This window comes from Gracilinanus agilis, chromosome 5 (genome assembly GCF_016433145.1).
Source record: "Gracilinanus agilis isolate LMUSP501 chromosome 5, AgileGrace, whole genome shotgun sequence".
In the NCBI taxonomy this organism is placed as follows: domain Eukaryota; kingdom Metazoa; phylum Chordata; class Mammalia; order Didelphimorphia; family Didelphidae; genus Gracilinanus; species Gracilinanus agilis.
The window spans coordinates 123,446,908-123,466,409 of record NC_058134.1 but is presented as its reverse complement, the minus strand read 5'-3'; the positions used below and the strand labels follow the sequence as shown (position 1 = coordinate 123,466,409).

The 19,502-nt window shown below is 37.3% G+C and overlaps 1 protein-coding gene across 1 annotated transcript in view; it reads left to right on the top strand.

Annotated features, from left to right (window-relative positions):
- The first annotated feature begins 5,016 nt into the window (after positions 1-5,016).
- The window catches only part of LOC123249439 (protein FAM71F2-like), a 24,315-nt gene continuing 9,829 nt past the window's right edge, over positions 5,017-19,502 (top strand). The window contains exons 1-4 of the mRNA XM_044678465.1: positions 5,017-5,181; positions 14,617-14,804; positions 16,298-16,547; positions 18,254-18,378. Coding sequence (XP_044534400.1) covers positions 5,026-5,181; positions 14,617-14,804; positions 16,298-16,547; positions 18,254-18,378 — 719 coding nt within the window. The 5' untranslated portion in view covers positions 5,017-5,025. The remainder of the gene's footprint in view (positions 5,182-14,616; positions 14,805-16,297; positions 16,548-18,253; positions 18,379-19,502) is intronic.

The following is a 19,502-nucleotide window of genomic DNA, read 5'->3' as shown; positions in this document are numbered from 1 at the left end:
GATGGAGGAGGGAAGGGGGAAAGAGATAATTTGGTTCTTATAATTTCTTTTTTTTTTTTTTTTGGTTCTTATAATTTCTGAAAATGTATATTGAAAATTGTTATCACATATAATTGGGAAAATAGAATACTCCAAAAAGGAAAAAATAGAGATCCTTTAATAGAAGTTCTTCTAAAAGTAAGAGAAATTAAAACCCAAACATCCCCCAATCTATCACTTTAATAACAATCAAATAAAGGAAATAAGAACATGACTTTAGAGCTGGAAGACACCTTAGAGGCCATATAACCCAACTATATCATTTACTTTTAAACCTTATCTTCCATCTTGGAATCAATACTATGTGTCTGTTCCAAGGCAAAAGAGTTGTAAGAATTAGGCAAAGGGGGTTAAGTGATTTGCCCAGGGTCACACAGCTAGGAAGTATGTCTAAGGTCAGATTTTGTATGGATGGGGTTTGAACTCAGGACCTCCTATCTCTGGGCCTGGCTCTCTATCCACTGAGGAACCTGCCTGTTTCTGATATGGTTAGTTTTAAATTTTTTCATCTTTAATAAAAAAAAAAGAAGAGTCATCGTTCCAGCAAAACCTTATTCTTACCTGTACCTCCTTCCTACCCAAAAATCTGACTCTATTTTTTTAAGATATATTATTGAGGCAAAATATACAAACTCTCAATTCTGGAGGAAATATGAATCTTATTCTAAAGGAGCATAAAAAATTCAATGAGGCTATTGTTTCATGTATTTTTTTCTTTCTAGCTTTAGAAAGGAATTATTAATTTTCGACCGACAGTTGTATTTTTATTTCAGCCAAACAAAATAACACGGTTTCCCCAAAATAAATTCTGGGAGAAAAGCAGGGAGACAACTCCTAGAATTATTTAACATAGCTTTAGTTTGAGATTTTCTCAAAATAGGAAATAATGATTGTAGGAGACCCAGGATAACAAATACTCAAGCAAAATGCTATAATTTCCCCTATTATATGCCTTAAAAGGTATGTCCAAAATTCTGCTTAGGTTTGGAATGTGTCTCCAAAGGTTTTCCCACACACATTTCAGGGAAGGATTTAAAAATAAAATCCTGGCTCCAATTGCAATATATTAAATGTTTTTTCCAAAAGTGAGAGGAGGAAGAAGAAAAAAAATTTTCTCCCCATAAATGAAATGAATGTGCAGGAACATGTTAAAATTTCAATGCACTGAAACAGAAAGGCACAAAAATTGTTTTTCTACGCCCAGAATTTTGACATTTAAAAGAATTGGTATAGTAACAAGTATTTCTATAAATCAGCTCAACTTTAAAAAAAATGCATTTATTTATTTAGTTTAGAATATTTTTTTCATTATTACATGATTCATGTTCTTTCCCTCCCCCTCCCAGAGCTAATGAGCAAATTCTACTGGGTCTTATATGTATCATTGTTCAAAACCCATTTCCCTATTATTAATATTTGCAATAGAATGATCATTTAGAGTCTACGTCCCCAATCATATCCCCATGGAACCAAGTGATCAATCATATGTTTTTCTCCTATAGTTCTTTCTCTGGATATGTACAGTGTTCTTTCTCCTTAATTCCTCTGGATTGTCCTGGATCATTGCATTGCTGCCAGTAGAGAAGTCCATTACTTTTGATTGTACCACAGTGTATCAGTCTCTGTGTACATTGTTCTCCTAGTTCTGTTCCTTTCACTCTGCATCAATTCTTGGAGGTCCTTCCAGTTTATATGGAATTCCTCCAACTCATTATTCCTTTCAGCACAATAGTATTCCATCACCATCTGATACCACAATTTGTTCAGCTATTCCTCAATCAATGGACAACCTTTCATTTTCCAGTTTTTTGCCACCAGAAAGAGCATAGCTATGAATATTTTTGTACAAGTATTTTTCCTTATTATCTCTTTGGGGTACAAACCCAGCAGTGGTATGGCTGGATCAAAGGGCAGGCAATCTTTTAAAGCCCTTTGGGCATAGTTCCAAATTGCCTTCCAGAATGGTTGCAACAATTCACAACTCCACCAGCAATTCAGCTCAACTTTTGAAAGAGCATAAGTGCCAAAGAACCAGGAGAGAATAGGTTTCCCAGTGGAATAGCTCTGATGCCACAATTAAGAGCCCAGGGTATTTCTAACTTTAAACACAAGCCATTATCTTTCTCTGGAGCTTCTAGGAGTTTTCCTAAGGAGCCACAAAAGGAAATAAGTTCCTTGACATCCTGAAAACAAAGAATTCATGCCCTCATCATTGAGTATATAGAAAGGAATTATTCATTTTCTTTTTTTTCCAATTTTTAAAATTTTCTCATTATTTTTAATCATTTAAACAATAAATAGTTTTTGTTTTTTATTTTTCCCTTTTCTTAATTTTTATTTTGAATATTTTCCCATAGTTACATTTCATGTTTTTTCCCTCTCCCCCAAACCCTCCCACCCCCCCATAGCTGATGCACAAGAGAATTATTAATTTTCAACTGACAGTTGTAATTTTATTTCAGCCAAACAAAATAACATGGTTTCCCCAAAACAAATTCTGGGAGAAAAGAGGGAGACAACTCCTAGAGTTATTTTTTGGAACAAGTAACAAGTTTCAACTCATGTTCCTTTTTTATTTTTTTTTAAGAAGAGGAGGAGGAGGAGAATGAAGGAAAAAGGAGAAGGAAGAAGGAGGAGAAGGAAAAAGAAAAGAAGAAGGAAGAAGAATAAAAGGATGAGGAGGGAAAGGAGGAGAAAGAAGAATAGGAGGAGGAAGAGGAATGGGGGAGGAGGAGAAAAAGATGATAACGATGACAATGACATACTTAAAGTAAATATCTTCATATATTTCTGACAGTTTGGGGGCTTGCAACTTAGAAGGAAAAAACCTGCTGTGTGACACAAATGTCAAAAGCCATTCTGGAAATACCTGATGTGCCCTTAAATAAGAACAAGGACCATAACATTTTGGCTGCACTTTTAAGAAAAGGATTCAGAATTTTTCAAAATGAAATAGCATTGAAGTTTTTTTAGGAATCAAGTCCCTTGGAACCAAGAATGTCAAAAAACCCTGGAAGAGTCATGTTTCTAACTCTAGAAGGGCAGCTAAAACTAGTGAGATAGTGACTATTCCACCTTTACCTAAAGAAGATTTAAAAGGATTACAAAAGATATCATTTATAAGATTCTTCCCCAATACCTACCCAGCCTGCAACTTTCTTTTCTTTTTCTTTTTAAAATTAAATTCACTAACTGAAAATTAGAAAGATGTCACCAAATCACATGGCCAGATTCAAGGTAGCTGTGAAGGGTCCTTTCTGTCAAAGTCTCTGGCAAGGCTTGGTCAAACCCACATCTTTACTGTTTCCTAGCTTTCCTTTCCTGCAGTCCTCTTCCACTGCCTAGATTCTCTTCTTGACCTTGATCTCCAAACACACCTTGGTTGGCTTTACCTATGTCATTTTTGCCCCCTTCTGTTGCTGATGCTCACTATTCCCTGCCCATGCCCCCTGCCTTTGGGCACTATCTTTTCTTTTACTGTACCAGTAATCTCAGCAAGAATCCTCAAGTATTGAATATTGTTGTTCAAACTTGCCTCATGTGCATTACTCAGGTCATTACGCCCTGGATATACTGGTGACCTTTTTCAAATTGATTTTCATCCAGTTATTATAGCTCACAAGGTGCCTATTATAGGTTTTTAGTTCTAAAAGTTCTAGCATCATGAGGTAATTCTGGGACCTCTTCAATAAGGATAAGGGCAGCATGCTGCTAACCCAGTAAGGATTCCCCTAAATATTACATTTAAAAACTAAGCCAAAGTATAGCCTAGAGGAAGTCTTATGTACCATTTAGTGACCACTATATCTACTTGAGTTTGACATATCTATCTCAAGAATATTGCAGTGAGCTCTTTTTATGGTGGCAAAGAATTAGAAACTAAAGGGATGTCCCTCCATTGGGGAATGGTTGAACAAATTGTGGTATGTGATAGTGATGGAATACTATTCTCTAGGGCAGTGATGAGCAAACTTTTTAAAGAAGGGGCCAAAGGAAAGGAAATGCTCATCTGTCAGTCTGTTTCTAAGGCAACTCTTTCAAAGTTTCATTGTATTGTGTCCTACTCGTATTCGTCAGATTAGGAATAATGTAGCTGGGATAGAACATTTCAGGGGGCAGCATATGGCCCCCTGGTTGTAGTTTGCCCATCATTGCTCTAGGGAATGATGAACAGGATGATTTCAGAAAGAGCTGGAAAGACCTGCATTGACTGATGCAGAGTGAAATAAACAGAACCAGGAGAACATTATACACAGTAACAGCAATATTGTGGAATAATCAACCAGGAAAGACTTAGCTACTCTCAACAATACGATTCAGGACAATTCTGAAGGACTTATGACAAAGAATGCTATCTACCTCCTGAGAAAGAACTCTTGCAATCAGAAGGCAGATGAAAACATATGATCTTTTATTTGTTTATTTGGGTTTATGTTTTGGGGTTTGGATTTTATAACATTACTCACTTACAAAAATGAACAGCATGGAAATATGTTTTGCATGACAATAAATGTATAACCCAAATCAAATCTTCTGGTAGCACTGGGAGAGGGAAGGGAAGAGAGGAAAGGTGATAAGTTCCATCCTATATTTAGGAAAACATGTGGAAATTTATTATTACATGTAATTGGTAAAAATAAGTTTAAAAATAATATTGCAGTAAATAATCCTCGTTGAAATGAATTGGATTAAAATCCTTTTCCTAAGAAGAAACCCAACTCTCTCCCACTCTCTGCAGGAGTGTCCTAATTATTGACCCATGCTGGCATTTCTTTCCCCATCTCTCTTTCTCCTTCCTGCTGCTATCAAGTCAAGTACCTTGATGTCATTTATATACCATTGTGAGCTGACAGCCCTGCCCAGGTCCTGATTATAAGAAGAGGGTGCTGTGGCATGGGGGCTTAGTGACCATACCATAACATACAAGTGGGCCAGGTCAGTGTGAATCACCTATAATGTTATCAAGCCTGCCCTTCCTTGGATCTAATGACAGACATTAGGGGCCTTCCACCCATCATGGTTGGTGAACCAGACCCTGGCGTGGCCCTGGGGGTGGAAGAAGGTCTACTCTGCCAATTACTTCATTCTCCAGAGTTCAATCTATTCCCCAACTCAGCTGTCTTTGAAAGCAACTTCATCCAGGTACTCTTGTCCTATTTTTCAGATCAACTCTCTTGGTTAAGAGAGGAAAGCTTTCTCAAATTCTATACCTGGGAGATGACTGAGAAAATTCTATGACCTTTGGAATTTGGAGGGAGGTGAAGAAAGGGGAGGTTGGATTCTGAGTTCTCAAAGGTAATTGAACCACTTGCAGGGTTTGGGCTGTATAAGGGGTCAGGTCTGAACCACTGGGAAAGATTCAGAGGTCATCTTAAACTGAGATTCTATAGTTCTGAATGTCTACACTTGTACTCACCTTCTCTCTTTGCATCCCGCTATCAACCATTAATTAGCCCAGATGAGATAACTAAAATGAATAATGAGGTTGAGACTCAATTAAAAATCCACACTAGAACTGTGCCTTTGAATTCTACCTCCCACTACTGAGAACTAGTGTTCTCTGAAGGCAAGAGATGGACAATATCAGATATACATTGATTAAACCAATATTTAGAATTCTTTTCTCAAAATCAGAGGGAAATTATAGTATAGTACATCCCCCCCCCTCAAGTACTCATTTGTGGCTTAAAGAAATACCAAACCTCTATGGGTTTAGAAGACTGATTTAGATTTGTCTTCAAAGTCTTACATGCCATTTGCCTGAGTCCTGGGCTTATGAGTGTGTGAAGTAAGCACAGTCTTAATTAATCAATCAGCAAATAGATACTGACAATCTAATCGGGCATTGCTCTTAGGTACTAGGGACATAGGGTTATCTCGAGGCTTTTAGTTTAGTTTGGGTAGAAAAACATATAGATGAAAATGTATTAAAATGGAAACATGACATTATATATGAGGAAATTGGATGAATGGGATAGCTAAAGTTTTTTCCAGTCACAGGATTCTATGATTTTAAGATAAATGCTAAATAAATGGACTAGCCAATAAATGCTATGAGTTCAGAAGAGGGAAACTTGGGGAATGGGGTAGTAGAATGAAGGAAGGTTTTATAAGGACCTGGGGCTTGAATCCTTCTTTCTTTCCAGAAGAAAATTTAGAACATTGGGAAGGAAAGAAACAAGCATTTATTAGTATATTATTGATAACATTATTACTATTTTGCCCTGTGCAAGTGCAATGCTGTTTTTCAAATGTTCTTTTATTTGATCATTGGTGTTAATATCATTGCAATTACAGTTGAGAAAACTGAAGTAGACAGCAGTCTTGTCTAGGGTCACACAGCTAGTACGTATCTACTGAGACAGGGTTTGAACTCAGATCTTCCTGACTCTGAGATCAGTGCTCTAGACACTGCATCATCTAGCTCCCTAGGGTGAGAGTGGAAGGTGGAATTCCAGGCTATTGATGCTATCTATTCAAAAGCACGAAGATGAAAATAATTACTCACATTCTGACAATGCTTTAAGTTCTTTTATCAATTCTATAGTTCTTTTATCATAATGGCCCTCTGAAGCAAGCAGGGCAAGTATCACCATTTCTGTATTATGAATAAAGAAATAGACTTGTTTTATTCCTCTTGAATCCTGGGTTAAGAGAGATTGGATTTTGTTAATATTTAATTTGATTCAACAAGTATCTATAGGGTCTTCCCTCAAGAAACTTACATTTTACCATTCTCTTCTAGCTGTAGAATTATAATCCTCCTCAAAGATGTGCTCACACATATTCCAGAGGATTGTGTCCTCAGTGTAATAGCAATGTGTTAAATTGGTAGTAAAATGGCTAGAATCAGAATGACAAACATTTCATGACCTTGGCAAAAATACTGGAGTGATTTGCCATTTCTTTCTCTAGCTCATTTTACAGATGAGGAAACTGAGGCCAACAGAGTTAAGTGACTTGCCCAGGGTCTCACAAATAGGAAGCATCTGAGGCTACATTTTAGCACAGAAGGATGAGTTTTTGTGACTCCAGGTTTGTCACTCTATGCACTATGGTGCCATATATGTCCCTAATCAGTCAGACTCAGAAATCAAAGGAACCTTAAGACATCCTCTTGAGAATGCAGTACAGGGTAGAAGCTAGATAGAACTCAGAATGAAGAAGACCAAGTGTGTCCAAATCCCAGTTCTGATATTTATGAGAACTACACAAATGGCATTTATGATCTAGCACAACCATTTGACTTCATGGATGAAACAGTGTTAGAAAACTAAAGTAATGTGCCCCAAGTCACACAAAATAAGGCCCTAATGGATTGGCTAATAAATAAGAAAGTTGGTTTGTTGTCTACCAAAACCAAACTAATGAACAGGAAGTAGCAACAGTACTGCAAATAAATCAAAAACATTCTCAAAAACATTTCTATTTGATTTTTAAATAAAGGATATGGAATTTGGGGGGCAGTTGATCTATCCACCATATTTGTTTTTATACTTCATGCTTGTTGAAGCAAATGTTAAAATCAGTTATGCCCCCTAAAAGTCCAAAACCAGTGACAAATGTTGCATTTGGGAGGAGGAGTTCCCTTGGTGGAAGGGGGATTCTAATGAATTTTCTTTGTAAATCCAGAAAAGTTTAGTGAGAGGCTAGAGGGAAAGTCTTAGAGACTCTCAGAATGAGGCTACCATTACAAACTTCATTTAAGAATACTTATTAAAATAATTTCATTCACTTGCAGGGTTGTGGTTATGGCAATGATCACCATTCCTTGGAGGGATATCACTCAGGAAGAGTTCCTGGATGCTAGTGTATTGTTTTAAAACCTTACCCCTTACCCTCTGCCTTAGTAATAATTCTAAGATTAAAGAGCAGCAAGTGCCAGGCAATTGGAGCTAAGTGACTTGCCCAGGGTCACACAGCTAGGAAGTTTCTAGTCAAATTTGAAACCAGGTCCTTACGACTCTAGGTCTGGTACTAGCTATCTATATTATTTGAAATGGATAGTGTTGTATTAAGCAGTATAGCTTGACTAGGGGAAGCTAGGTGACGCAGTGGAAAGACTCCCCTTCCTGAGTTTAAATCTGGCCCCTGACATTTTCTAGCTGTGTGATCATGGGTGAGTCTCTTAACCTTGCTAGCCTCAGTTTCCTCATCTGTAAAATGAGCTGGAGAAGGAAATGGCAAACCACTCCAGCATCTTTGCCAAGAAAACCCAAATGAGTTCACAAAGAATTGGATACAACTGAATGAAAACAAAGTGCTTTCATTTATATTAGATGAGGCAGATCCCTTATCATTTAATTTCAAGCAGCTTTGGCAGGAAAGCTCAAAATTAATTATTCATTGTTTAACATATACTAGCAACTCTTTTTTATTTTTTACCAACCCATTTTATTATTCCCTCCTTCCCTCCCTCGATGGCAAACAATCTGATAATTATTGCTTTATAGTACAGTTTGAGATCTGGTACCATTAATCCTCTGTATCTTCCCATTAAATTCCTTGATATTCTTGACATTTTGTTCTTCCAGATGAATTTTGTTATTATTTTTTCCAACCCTATGAAATATTTTTTGGTAAACTTGATTGGTATGGCATTGAATGAATAGGTAAATTAATTTAGGTAGAATTGCCATGTTTATTATATTGGCTTGACCTATCCATGAACAATTAATGTTTTTGCAATTGTTTAAGTCTGACTTTATTTGTGTGTAAAGTGTTTTATAATTGTGTTCTTATAGTTGTTGGGCTTGTTTTGGTAGGGTACACTCCTAGGTAATTTATATTCATAAATAATTCAATTATTTTAGATGGAATTTGAATGGAATCTCTAGTTGTTTGACTATTTAGTGGTGGCATATAGAAATGCTGATGATTTGTGAGGGTTTATTTTATATCCTGCAATTTTGCTAAAGTTGTCAATTGTTTCAATTAGTTTTTTAGTTGATTCTCTGAGATTCTCTAAGTAAACCATGGTCTCTTCTGCAAAGAGTGATAAATTTGTTTTCTCATTGCCTAATCTAATTTCTTTCAATTTCTTTTTCTTCTCTTATTGCTATAGTAAACATTTCCAGTACAATATTGAATTGAAGGAGTGATAATGGACATACTTGTTTCACCTTTGATCTTATTAGGAAGACTCCTGAAATTTATCTTCTCCATTATAGATAATGCTTGCTGATGGTTTAAGATAGATATCATTTATTATTTTATGGAAAACTATATTTCATTGTTCTCTAATGTTTTTTTTATAAGGATTGTGTGTTACATTTTGTCAAGGGTTTTTTCTGTATCTATTGAGATAATCATATGATTTCTGCTGGTTTTGTTATTGATATGGTCAATTATTCTAATAGTTTTCCTAATACTGAATCATCTCTGCATTCCTTGTATAAAACCCACCTGATCATTGTGTACGATCCTTGTAATATATTGCTGTAATCTCTTTGCTAGTATTTTATTTAATATTTTTGCATCAATATTTTTTAGGAGATTAGTCTACAGTTTCCTTTCTCTGTCTTTTCTTTTACTAGTTTAGGTATCAGTATCCTATTGTGTCATAAAAGGAATTTGTAGAAATCCTTTTTCCAAATAGTTTACAGAGTATTGGGGTTCATTGTTCTTTGAATGTTTGGTAGAATTCTCTGAAATGTGATTGTTTAAATATTTTATTTCCTCTTGTTAATTTGAGTAACTTATATTTCTTTAAATATTCATCTATTTCACTTATTGTCAGATTTATTTGCATATAGCTGGGCAAAATAATTCCTAATAATTGCTTTAACTTCGATTTTATTTGCTGTGAATTCATCTTTTTTTACTTTTGAGACATAATTTGGTTTTCATCTTTCTTTTTTAAATCAAATTAAAACCAATGATTTATCTATTTTATTGAATTTTTAAAAAATAAAACCAACTTCTTGTCTTATTAATAGTTCAATAGTTTGATTTTCATGATTTCTCCATTTTATTGATGCAAGCATTTAGTGATACACATTTCCCCCCCTAAGATAATGCTTTGGTTGCATCCCATAAATTTTGTTATGCTATTTCCTTATTGCCATTTTCTTTAATGAAATTATTGATTGTTTCCATAACTTGTTCTTTGACACTCATTCTTTGGGATAAAATTATTTAGCTTCCAATTAATTTTTGGTCTTTCTGCTGTTCTGTGTTCAATGTAATTTTTATTGCATTATAAGTCTGAAAAGGATGCATTTAATATTTCTGTTTTTCTATATTTGGTTGTGATTTTTTTTGTCTTTTTGGATTCGATTTATCTAGTTCTGAGAGGGGAAAGATGAGAGTCCCTCCTTAGTACAGTTTTTATATCTATTTCTTCCTGTAACTCATAATTTCTTCTTTAGGAATTTGGAAGCTCTGTCATTTGATGTATATATGTACGTATGTGTGTGTGTGTTTAGTATAGATATTACTTTGTTGTCTATGGTACCTTCCCTCAGGATGTAATTTCCCTATCTCTTTTTATTAGATCAAGTTTTGCTTTTGCTTTATCTGAGATGATTGCTACTCCTGCTTTTTATTTATTTTAGCTGAAACATAATAAAGTCTGCTCTAGGTCTTTAGCTTTACTTAGTGTGTTTGTCTCACTGCTTTAAACATCTTTCTTCTAGTCAGCATACTGTGGGATTCCGATTTTTAATCCACTCTGCTATCTTCCATTTTATGGATGATTTAATTCCATTTACATTCACAGTCATGATTACTAACTGTGTGTTTTCTCCTTCTTATTCTCCCCTGTTTATCCTTCTCTTTTCTCCTTTTGGCCTTTCACTGTTCATAGATGCTTTCTTCTGACCACTGCCTCCCCCATTCACCTTCCCTCTTTATTTATCTCCCTATCCCTTTCATTCATTCCCTGCCTCCCTCTTACTTCCAGTCAGGGAATATAGGTTTCTGAAACCTACTGAAAGAGTGTATATTATTCCAATTTTGAACTAATTCTAGTGAGAGTAAGGTTCATGCTTTGCCCATCAGCCCCAATTCTTCTCCTCCATTATGTTGACTCTTACATGCCTCTTCATGTAAGGTCATTAATTCCCTTCCATCTCTCATATTTTCTTTTCCCAGTGTGTTCTTCAATGTTCCTCCTTGCCACAATTTTTTTTTTGGGATATCATTCCATCCTATTTGATTTTATCTGTTCCTACTGTCTATGTATACTCTTTCTCTCTATCCTAATAGCAATAAAGTTCTTTAGTACCTTAAATATCTTGGTTTTTTTAAGTATCCTAAGTATCTCTACTATTGTGTGTATACACACACACACACACACACACACACACACACACACACACACACATCTTTACTTTCCAATACTGTGTATTGGCTCCAAGGCAGAAGAGAGGTAAGGGTAGGCAATGGGGGTCAAGTGACTTGCCCCAGGATCACACAGCTGGGAAGTGTCTGAGGCCAGATTTGAACCTAGGACCTCCTATCTCTAGGCCTGGCTCTCAATCCACTGAGCTACCCAGCTGCCCCCATTGTAGATATATTAAGTGATTTGATTATCATTTTCTCATGCAAGAATATAATCACTTTAACTTTTATTGAGTCTCTTAAATTTTCACATTTCTCTTTGTACTTTTTTATATTTCTCTTGAGTGTTAAAAAAATCAGGAATGTCAGGAAGGTCCTCTATTTCATTAAATCTCAACATTTTCCCCTGGAAGATTGTGTTTAGATTTACAGAGTATATGGTTTTTTATTGTAGTCCTAGAGCCTTTGCCTTTTGGAATATCATATTCTATGACTTCCAGTCCTTTAATATAGAACAAGGGTCAGCAAAGTATGGCTCTCAAGCCATATCTGGCTCCACCTTCTGACTGGTCAGTCTGGGCAGAGCCCCAGGATGTGCCCCAGGGGGCCCTTCAGCCCCCACCCCATATTCCAGCACCTTCCACCTCCATCCTCCTCCTTCCGCAGGCTTTTATGGCTCTCAAGGCCAAAAAAGGTTGCCGACTGTTGATATAGAAGCTTCTAAATCCTGTGCAATCCTGACTGTGGCTCTAAGATATTTGAATTATTTCTTTCTGGCTGCTTGCAGTACTTTTTCCTGGACCTGAGAGTTCTAGAATTTGTATACAATAGTCTTGGGATATTTTATTTGGGGGTCTCTTTCAAGTGGTGATTGGTGGGTTCTTTTAATTCCTTTTTTCTCCTTCTTGTTTGACGATATCAGGAAAGTTTTCCCTGATGATGTCTTATAATATGGTGTCCAGACTCTTTTTTTGGTTATAGTTTTCAGGTGTTCCAATGATTCTCCTGATTCTATTTTCCAGGCCAATTATTTTTCCAGTGAGATATTTCAGATTTTCTTCTATTTTTTCATTCTTTTGAATTTGTTTTATTGTTTTCTGATTTCATATGAAGTAATTCACTTCCATTTGTCCAACTCTCATTTTTAGGGAATCATTTTCTTCCTTAAGCTTTTGTTTCCTTTTCCTTTTGGCCAATTCTATTCTATAAGAGGTTGTTTTCTTCAGTATATTTTTGAGCCTTTTTTCCCATTTGATCCAATCTTGTCTTTAGAGAGTTGTTTTCTTCAGTATTTGGGGGCTTACATTTCCATATGGCCAATCCTAGTTTTCAGGAAGATGTTTTCTTCATTAAGTTCCTCCCTCCTAAGCTTTTTGATCTCTCTGCCATTTCTCTTATTTGATTTTTTAAATCTTCTTTTCACATTCTTTCAGGGGTTTTTTTGAGGCCTGACACTCTTTGGCCCTTGCCTTTGAGACTTCAAGTGGTTCTGTTTTGGCATTATTGCCCTCTTCCAAATTTGCATTCTAATCTTTCATCACTAAAATAACTTGAATGTCATGTTTTTCCTTTATCCTTTGCTTATTTTGCCAGTTCTCTTCTCTCTTCTTCTTTTCTTTCCTTCTTTCTTTCTCTTTTCTTTCTTTCTTCTTTCCTTCTCTTTTCTTGTATATGTTGAAATTCTACTTTGCTTCTGATTGTAGAGGGAGTACTCTTCTGAACCTGCAGAGTAGTCTGCTCTGTTGTTTAGGGTGGGTTGACTGCTTTTTGGGTACCACAGTGTGCACCTGTTGGAGGGGTGGCCTGGTTGGCTTGCTGTGGGGGTGCTTACAACTGTTTTGTCTAGCTGGATTCCCCACTCCCTGTTAACCAGTTCCCCTCTTGTTTTTGGAGGTGAGTTGGTTCTCAATCCCACTGTATTCCTTTCACCTCAGGCTGTGCCAGGTGGGCTGGTCCTTCCTGCACCCCTTCCTGGGCTATGCTTGGAGGGCTGATCCCATGGTATCCTTCTTGGCTAGGCTGGGAGGAAGAGGAAGAGAAATCAGAGTAGCTATAATTTACCTAGTGGATGGCTATCATGAAACTGAGATCTCAATTACCACAGATGACAAATGAGATCAGCCTCAGAAATGTATTAATCAGTAGGAGAAGACAGTGTAGAATTAGAAATTCGCCATTAAATAATCAATTTGTAGATACTCCCTAGTGATTTCCTAGTCTTGGAAGAGTATCCCCTAGTACTAGAAGAGATTCAACCATCATGTCTCCTCCTAATTCTTCCTTATGACAGTGACATCATTATTTTTTTTACTTCTAATTTTAAAACCTTACCCTTCTGTCCTTAGAATCAATGCGAAATATCAGTTCCAGAGCAGAAGAGCAATAAGGGATAGGCAATAGTCTGACTTGCCAATGGTCACACAGCTAGGGTCTGAATTCAGATTTGAACTCAAGATTTCCCATCTCCAGGTTTGGCTTGCTATTTTTGAGTACCCTCCCAACAACACCATTATTAAACATTCATGAAACACAATTTTAGCCTGGGACTTTACATTCTAGTTGGGGAAGCAAAACATAGACATAAAAGAATAAATAACAATACAACTTAATAAACATTTATTAAGCACCTACCATATTTAGAACACACTAGGGGAGACAAAACATTAAGCCTGTGTCCTTGCCCTCATGGGATTTACAGTTAGGCATATGTGACAAGTTTACAGACAGCTATACTTTATAAAATTACATAAGTTTGTGAGATGTCTGACAGGTTTGAGGGAAGAGATCACCAACAATTTGGGGGTATCAGAGAAGGTCTCCTGGAAGACTTGATATTTAAATCAGGCTTCAGGGGGGTGAGTAGGATCTCAACAACTGAGTGTCCTGACTGGGAAAAGATAAAGGGGGGGCATGCCAGGCAGAAAGAACAATGTGAAGAAAGGACAGAGGTGAAAAGGAAGGTTATAAGAGATATGCAGGGGATAGAGAGTCATTTAGTTTGGCAGTGGTATAGAATATATGGAGGGGATTCATAAAAATATGAATGGAAAGAAAGATATCAAGGAACAAATCATTCAGCTGATCTAGCCTGGGTGTGATCTAGCCATCCAATGCAGTGCCTATCAACACCTAAACTTATTGTCCCCCACTGGGAGCCACAGGGGCAAGCTAACAAGGCTGCCAATTGCTGCCAATTTTAGTATTTTCCTTTTCACTTTTGTCCTTTCCTTCCTCTTCTTTTAGCCACTAGGCTTCAGTTTTTCTCTGATCTGTACCTTTGGAATTGATTTTCAGGTCAGAAAGACTAACGACTGGTGGGTAGATACAGAGGACTGGTCTACAACAGTGGTCCTTGGAGTGACCTCTTCAGTGCCATGCCTACCACTCCCAAACATCTTCTTGATGGCTAAGATCACCTGGCCCCAGGGACATTTATCAACATGGAACAAATCCATCAATGTACCAACTGTCACTCTTAGTAGGTAAGCAAAATAAGTACAATAGAGGGAGAGGACATTGGAATATTGAGAGGCTGGTGTAGAGATTACTCAACAGCTGAGGTCCACAGGAAAAGAAAGCATAGTCCTCCAGCATTTAAAAAATTATTATTTTGTTTCTCCTCCTCTTCCTCCTCCTTCTCTGCCTCCTTCCTAGTTCCCCCTCCTCCTCTTCCTTTTCCTCCTCCTCCTTCTCTTCCTTCCTCTTCCTCCTTCTCCTCCTTCCTTCTCCTCCTCTCCCTCTCCCTTCCCCCTTTCCCCTTCTCCTTGTTCTGCATTTGTTAAACTACTATTGGGCTCCAGGCATTATGCTAGATTTGAAGAATACAATGACTTGAAAGCAAAATGGTCCCTGAATCAGAGCTTACATTCTAATGAAGGAATCAGCATGCACATAAATAGGTACATATATAGAGCTAGGACACCAGCAGCTGGAGAATTAGGATAGTAGAAGGTGAAACTTGAGTCTTGAAGAAAATCAGGTATTCCAAGAGTCAAGAGCTGAGGAAGGTAATAAATATATCATCATCATCAACAATAACAACATTGTTATTATTACTATAGTAGGTATTTATCACTTAGATGTCAGAAGAAGGGAAAGAGGTTAAATAGTTAGCTTAAAGAATAGGGAATTGCTTTAAGAATTATAGCACATGAACAATCTACTCTTCTACTTCCCCAAACTACTCCAGTCACTCTCAGTCCTTGTCTAGGAAGTTCATTCTCTACTGTCATGAAGGGGAATGGAATGTCTTTTTCTCGAATCATTAAAGCCAGAGATCATTGAGGGATAGGGGTGAGGCGGACCTTTCCACTTATACTATGGATTCTTTTCTAAAGTGAATTCTCTCTTCTCCACTATAGAGAGAAAGGAAGATCTTAACCTCTTAAGATAGGCCCAAATTTCATTGAACTCTACTGACTCTGATATCATGAGCTTGTGGCCAGAAGCAGATTCGTCATACAATCATCATTTGGAGAACTGAGTATAAAATCATAGGGTTTACCAGTGGAATTGCTCGTTGGCTATGGGAGAGGGGTGGAAGGGAGGGGAGGGAAAACATGAATCATGTAACCAAGGAAAAGTTTTCTTAATTAATCAATAAAAAAATTAAAAAAAAAACTAGACCATAAAATCATAGGGTTTAAAACTGAGCTCAAAGGGACCTTAGAGTTCATTTTGTCCAACATTTTTTTTTAATGTGAAAACACTGGGGGTAAAGTGAATTGTTCATGGTTATATAGGCAATAAGTAGCAGAGTCAGGATTTCCAATAAGTATTCCAACTCCAAATCAGGGTTCTTTCAACTGCACTACCATAGGTTTGTTTCACTGTTTAACCCTGTGACTTTGATGACTACAGGACAAAGCTAGCAAATAAACTGCGCAGAGAAAATGATACCTCTGTCTAAAAACAGACACTTAAATTACCCAAAGTGATGAGTTCTCTCTGGTGATATCTTCCCTTGTGCCCTTAGGATTCTCCCGATGAAATTTGTGGAGCTCATGGTCTATGACAAATCCCAACGCATCCTAAGGGTCAGAACTGTAACTGAGAAGATCTATTACATGAAGCTCCATCCAAAACACCCTACAGCTGTTTTCCATTTCTGGATCCGACTGGTTAACATTCTACAGAAGGGCTTGTCCATCACTTCTAAAGATCCCAGTATCCATGTGAATCATTGCTTGGTGCCCAAAACTCCTAGCACGATCATTCTAGAAGAAGTAAGGGTGCTCTTTCCCTAATCTTTAAACTGTGATTTTAGGACATGGTTTAGAGTATTCAGTTCTCAAGAGTATAACTATCCAAGGGAGTCTTTCTCTTAAATGCTTTGAATAGTGATAGATGTAATGAGTTTTGAGCTGGCAATTTTATCACTTTTTAAATTATTTTATTTTATCACTAGAATGGAAACTTCATGAAGTTAGGGAATGTGTCCTAGTTAAACTTTTTATCTCTCCCAGAAACTAGCACAGTGCTCTGTACATAGCAATAAATAAATGCTTGTCAAGTATTGACTTCATTAAAGTAAGTGATTCACTGGAGGTAATAAGAAGTAGGATGAGAGAAGAGAAGGAAGGAAGGAAGGAAGGAAGGAAGGAAGGAAGGAAGGAAGGAAGGAAGGAAGGAAGGAAGGAAGGAAGAAGAAAAAACAAAATAAGTGTTATTTTTTTTTAAAAGCAATGTTGGGAAGTGAAGGTATAGAATTGAGGGGAGTGGGGAATAGCAAGAGTAAGGGAAAAGAGAGACAGAGAGATAGAGGAAGGAAGAGTAACATGATCAGAATGAGAAGATCACAGGTTTAGATCCATAACGGACTTTGGAAGCCATCTGATCAAACCTTTTCATTTTACAGAAAAGGATCTGAATCCTAAAGAGTGTAAATAAGGAAACTGAACATAGATATGTCTACCACCCATATGTGCTTGGATAGTCACTGAAGTTCCCAAGGCCTCTCTTTTCTTACTTGGAAAATGAAGGAGTTAAATTCAATGGCTGCTGAGGTCCCTTTCCAGCTACAACCCTGAGTGAGATCCTATGATCAAAAATCATAGATGGGAAGAAGGGTATCAAGGTGACGCAGTGTACAGCCAGGCCTGGAAATAAGAGATCCTGGGTTCAAATCTAATTTCAGACACTTCCTAGCTATGTGACCCTGGGCAAATCACAAATCTCAGTTACCTAGCCCATACCACTCTTCTGCCTTAGAACTGATTCTTAATCAATAAGGTAAAGTTTTTTTTTTGTTTTGTTTTGTTTTGTTTTTTCTAAAAAAGCCTACACTAGGATGAGGGACACAGGCACAGATAGAAAAAAACCCAGAATCATAGGATTACAATTACAAATTGAAGTCCACAAGCATTTATGAAGCATCTGCTATGTGTTAGTCACTGAGCTGGGTGTTGAGGTTACAAAACTAAAAGTGAAAAAGTCCCTGCCCTCAAGAAGCTTACATTCTATGTGGTAAAATAACAGGTACATAGATAAATCAACATAAAATATATATAAGATGTAGAGTTATAGATAAAGGGGAAAGAGAAAATAAAGAACTGGGGGGACGGACTCTAGGAGAGATTCTTAGTAACTTCTGGAGGAGAAGCCAGGTAAATACATTATTCTTCAGAAGGGTTTAGGTTCTGTTTTGAATCACCATATTAATACAGTCTTTTCAAAATTCCTATTATTTCACCACCAGAAAGAAGGTCTACTCTGGCCAAGTTCTTTCCTCCTGATCTGAGGGAAGAAATTCTAAATCAATTCCCTCAAACCAAGAGTAAAGCTAAAAGGCAAAGTGTGAAAAAAAATAGAGATGATCTCTACTTTCTTTCATAATTCTGTACTTCAGAGGTAAGAAAAAGGTCCCATTTGCTGTCACATCCTTTCAGTCCTGAGAACCTGCTTCGCCGTGTGATTCTTTTTTTCCATTTAGTCAACAGAGTATGACCCCTCAGACTCTCAGACGAGAGAGAGCCTGATGCTGCTGATGGCCCCACAAGGACATGAAGCCTTCTCTGATCTCTCTTTGGATCTTACTACCAAGCAAGACCAGTTGAAGTAAGTGATTTGCATGCATAGTTAGTCTTTGACGATTTCTTCCGCAGCCAGTATAGATCTCTAAAGAAAGGAAGAGGTGGGGTGGCGTGTAGCTTGGTGAATGCGCATAAGGGTGAGGAGTGAGCACTAAGATAGAGTTATCTTCAAGCTGTCACTGAACCCCTTAATTGACAATGTTTCCCTGTTAATCATGCTTCCTTAGCTCACCAGCATTTTGTTTTCATCTCCTGTGTACTAAGTTCTGTTCTGCATTTCCACTCATTTGTGTTTGGACCACTTTTTTTTAAAGTGAAAAGCAAAGCAATTTAATTGGAAAAACAGAAGCATAGTAATATGGGCAACTGCCACCCCAGAAAAAGACAGCACAATGAATCTCAATTCCCATTCCACAGACCTCTTGGGCTGCATGAAAGGCAAAATCAGGAAATTCACTGGTTAAAGATAAAATGGGTTCAAACCCGACCTCAGCCACTTCCCAGCTGTGTGACCCTGGGCAAGTCACTTGACCCCCATTGCCCACCCTTACCAATCTTCCACCTAAGAGACAATACACCGAAGTACAAGGGTTTAAAAAAAAAAAAAGATAAAATGACTACATTTAATTAAGCAAGTGTGTAAATTACACTTGTTAGCATATAAAAAAGAGAAGAGAAGAAAAGCCTTAATTCCACAAACTGATATTGGTGAGGATGTGACCAGTAGAAGTTCTGCCACTTATTTCCCTCCCTAACAGCTTCCCTCCCTCCTTTCCTCCTTCCTTCCTTCCTCCCTCCCTATCTCTCCCTCCCTTCTCCCTCCCTTCTCCCTTCCTTCCTTCCTTCCTTCCTTCCTTCCTTCCTTCCTTCCCTCCTTCCCTCCCTCCTTCCCTCCCTCCTTCCCTCCTTCCTTCTCTCCCTCCTTCCATCCCTCCCTCCTTCCCTTCCTTCATTCCTTCCTTCCTTTCTTCTTCCCTCCTTCCCTTTTTCTTTCTCTCTCTCTTTCTTTTTCTTTCTTCCTCCTTTCTTTCTTTCTTCTTCTTTCTTTCTCTCTTTCTCTTTTTCTTCCTTTCTTTCTTTTTCTCTCTCCTTTCTTTGTCTTTCTTTTTCCCTCTCTTTCTCTCTTTTTGTATTTCTTTCTTTCCTTCT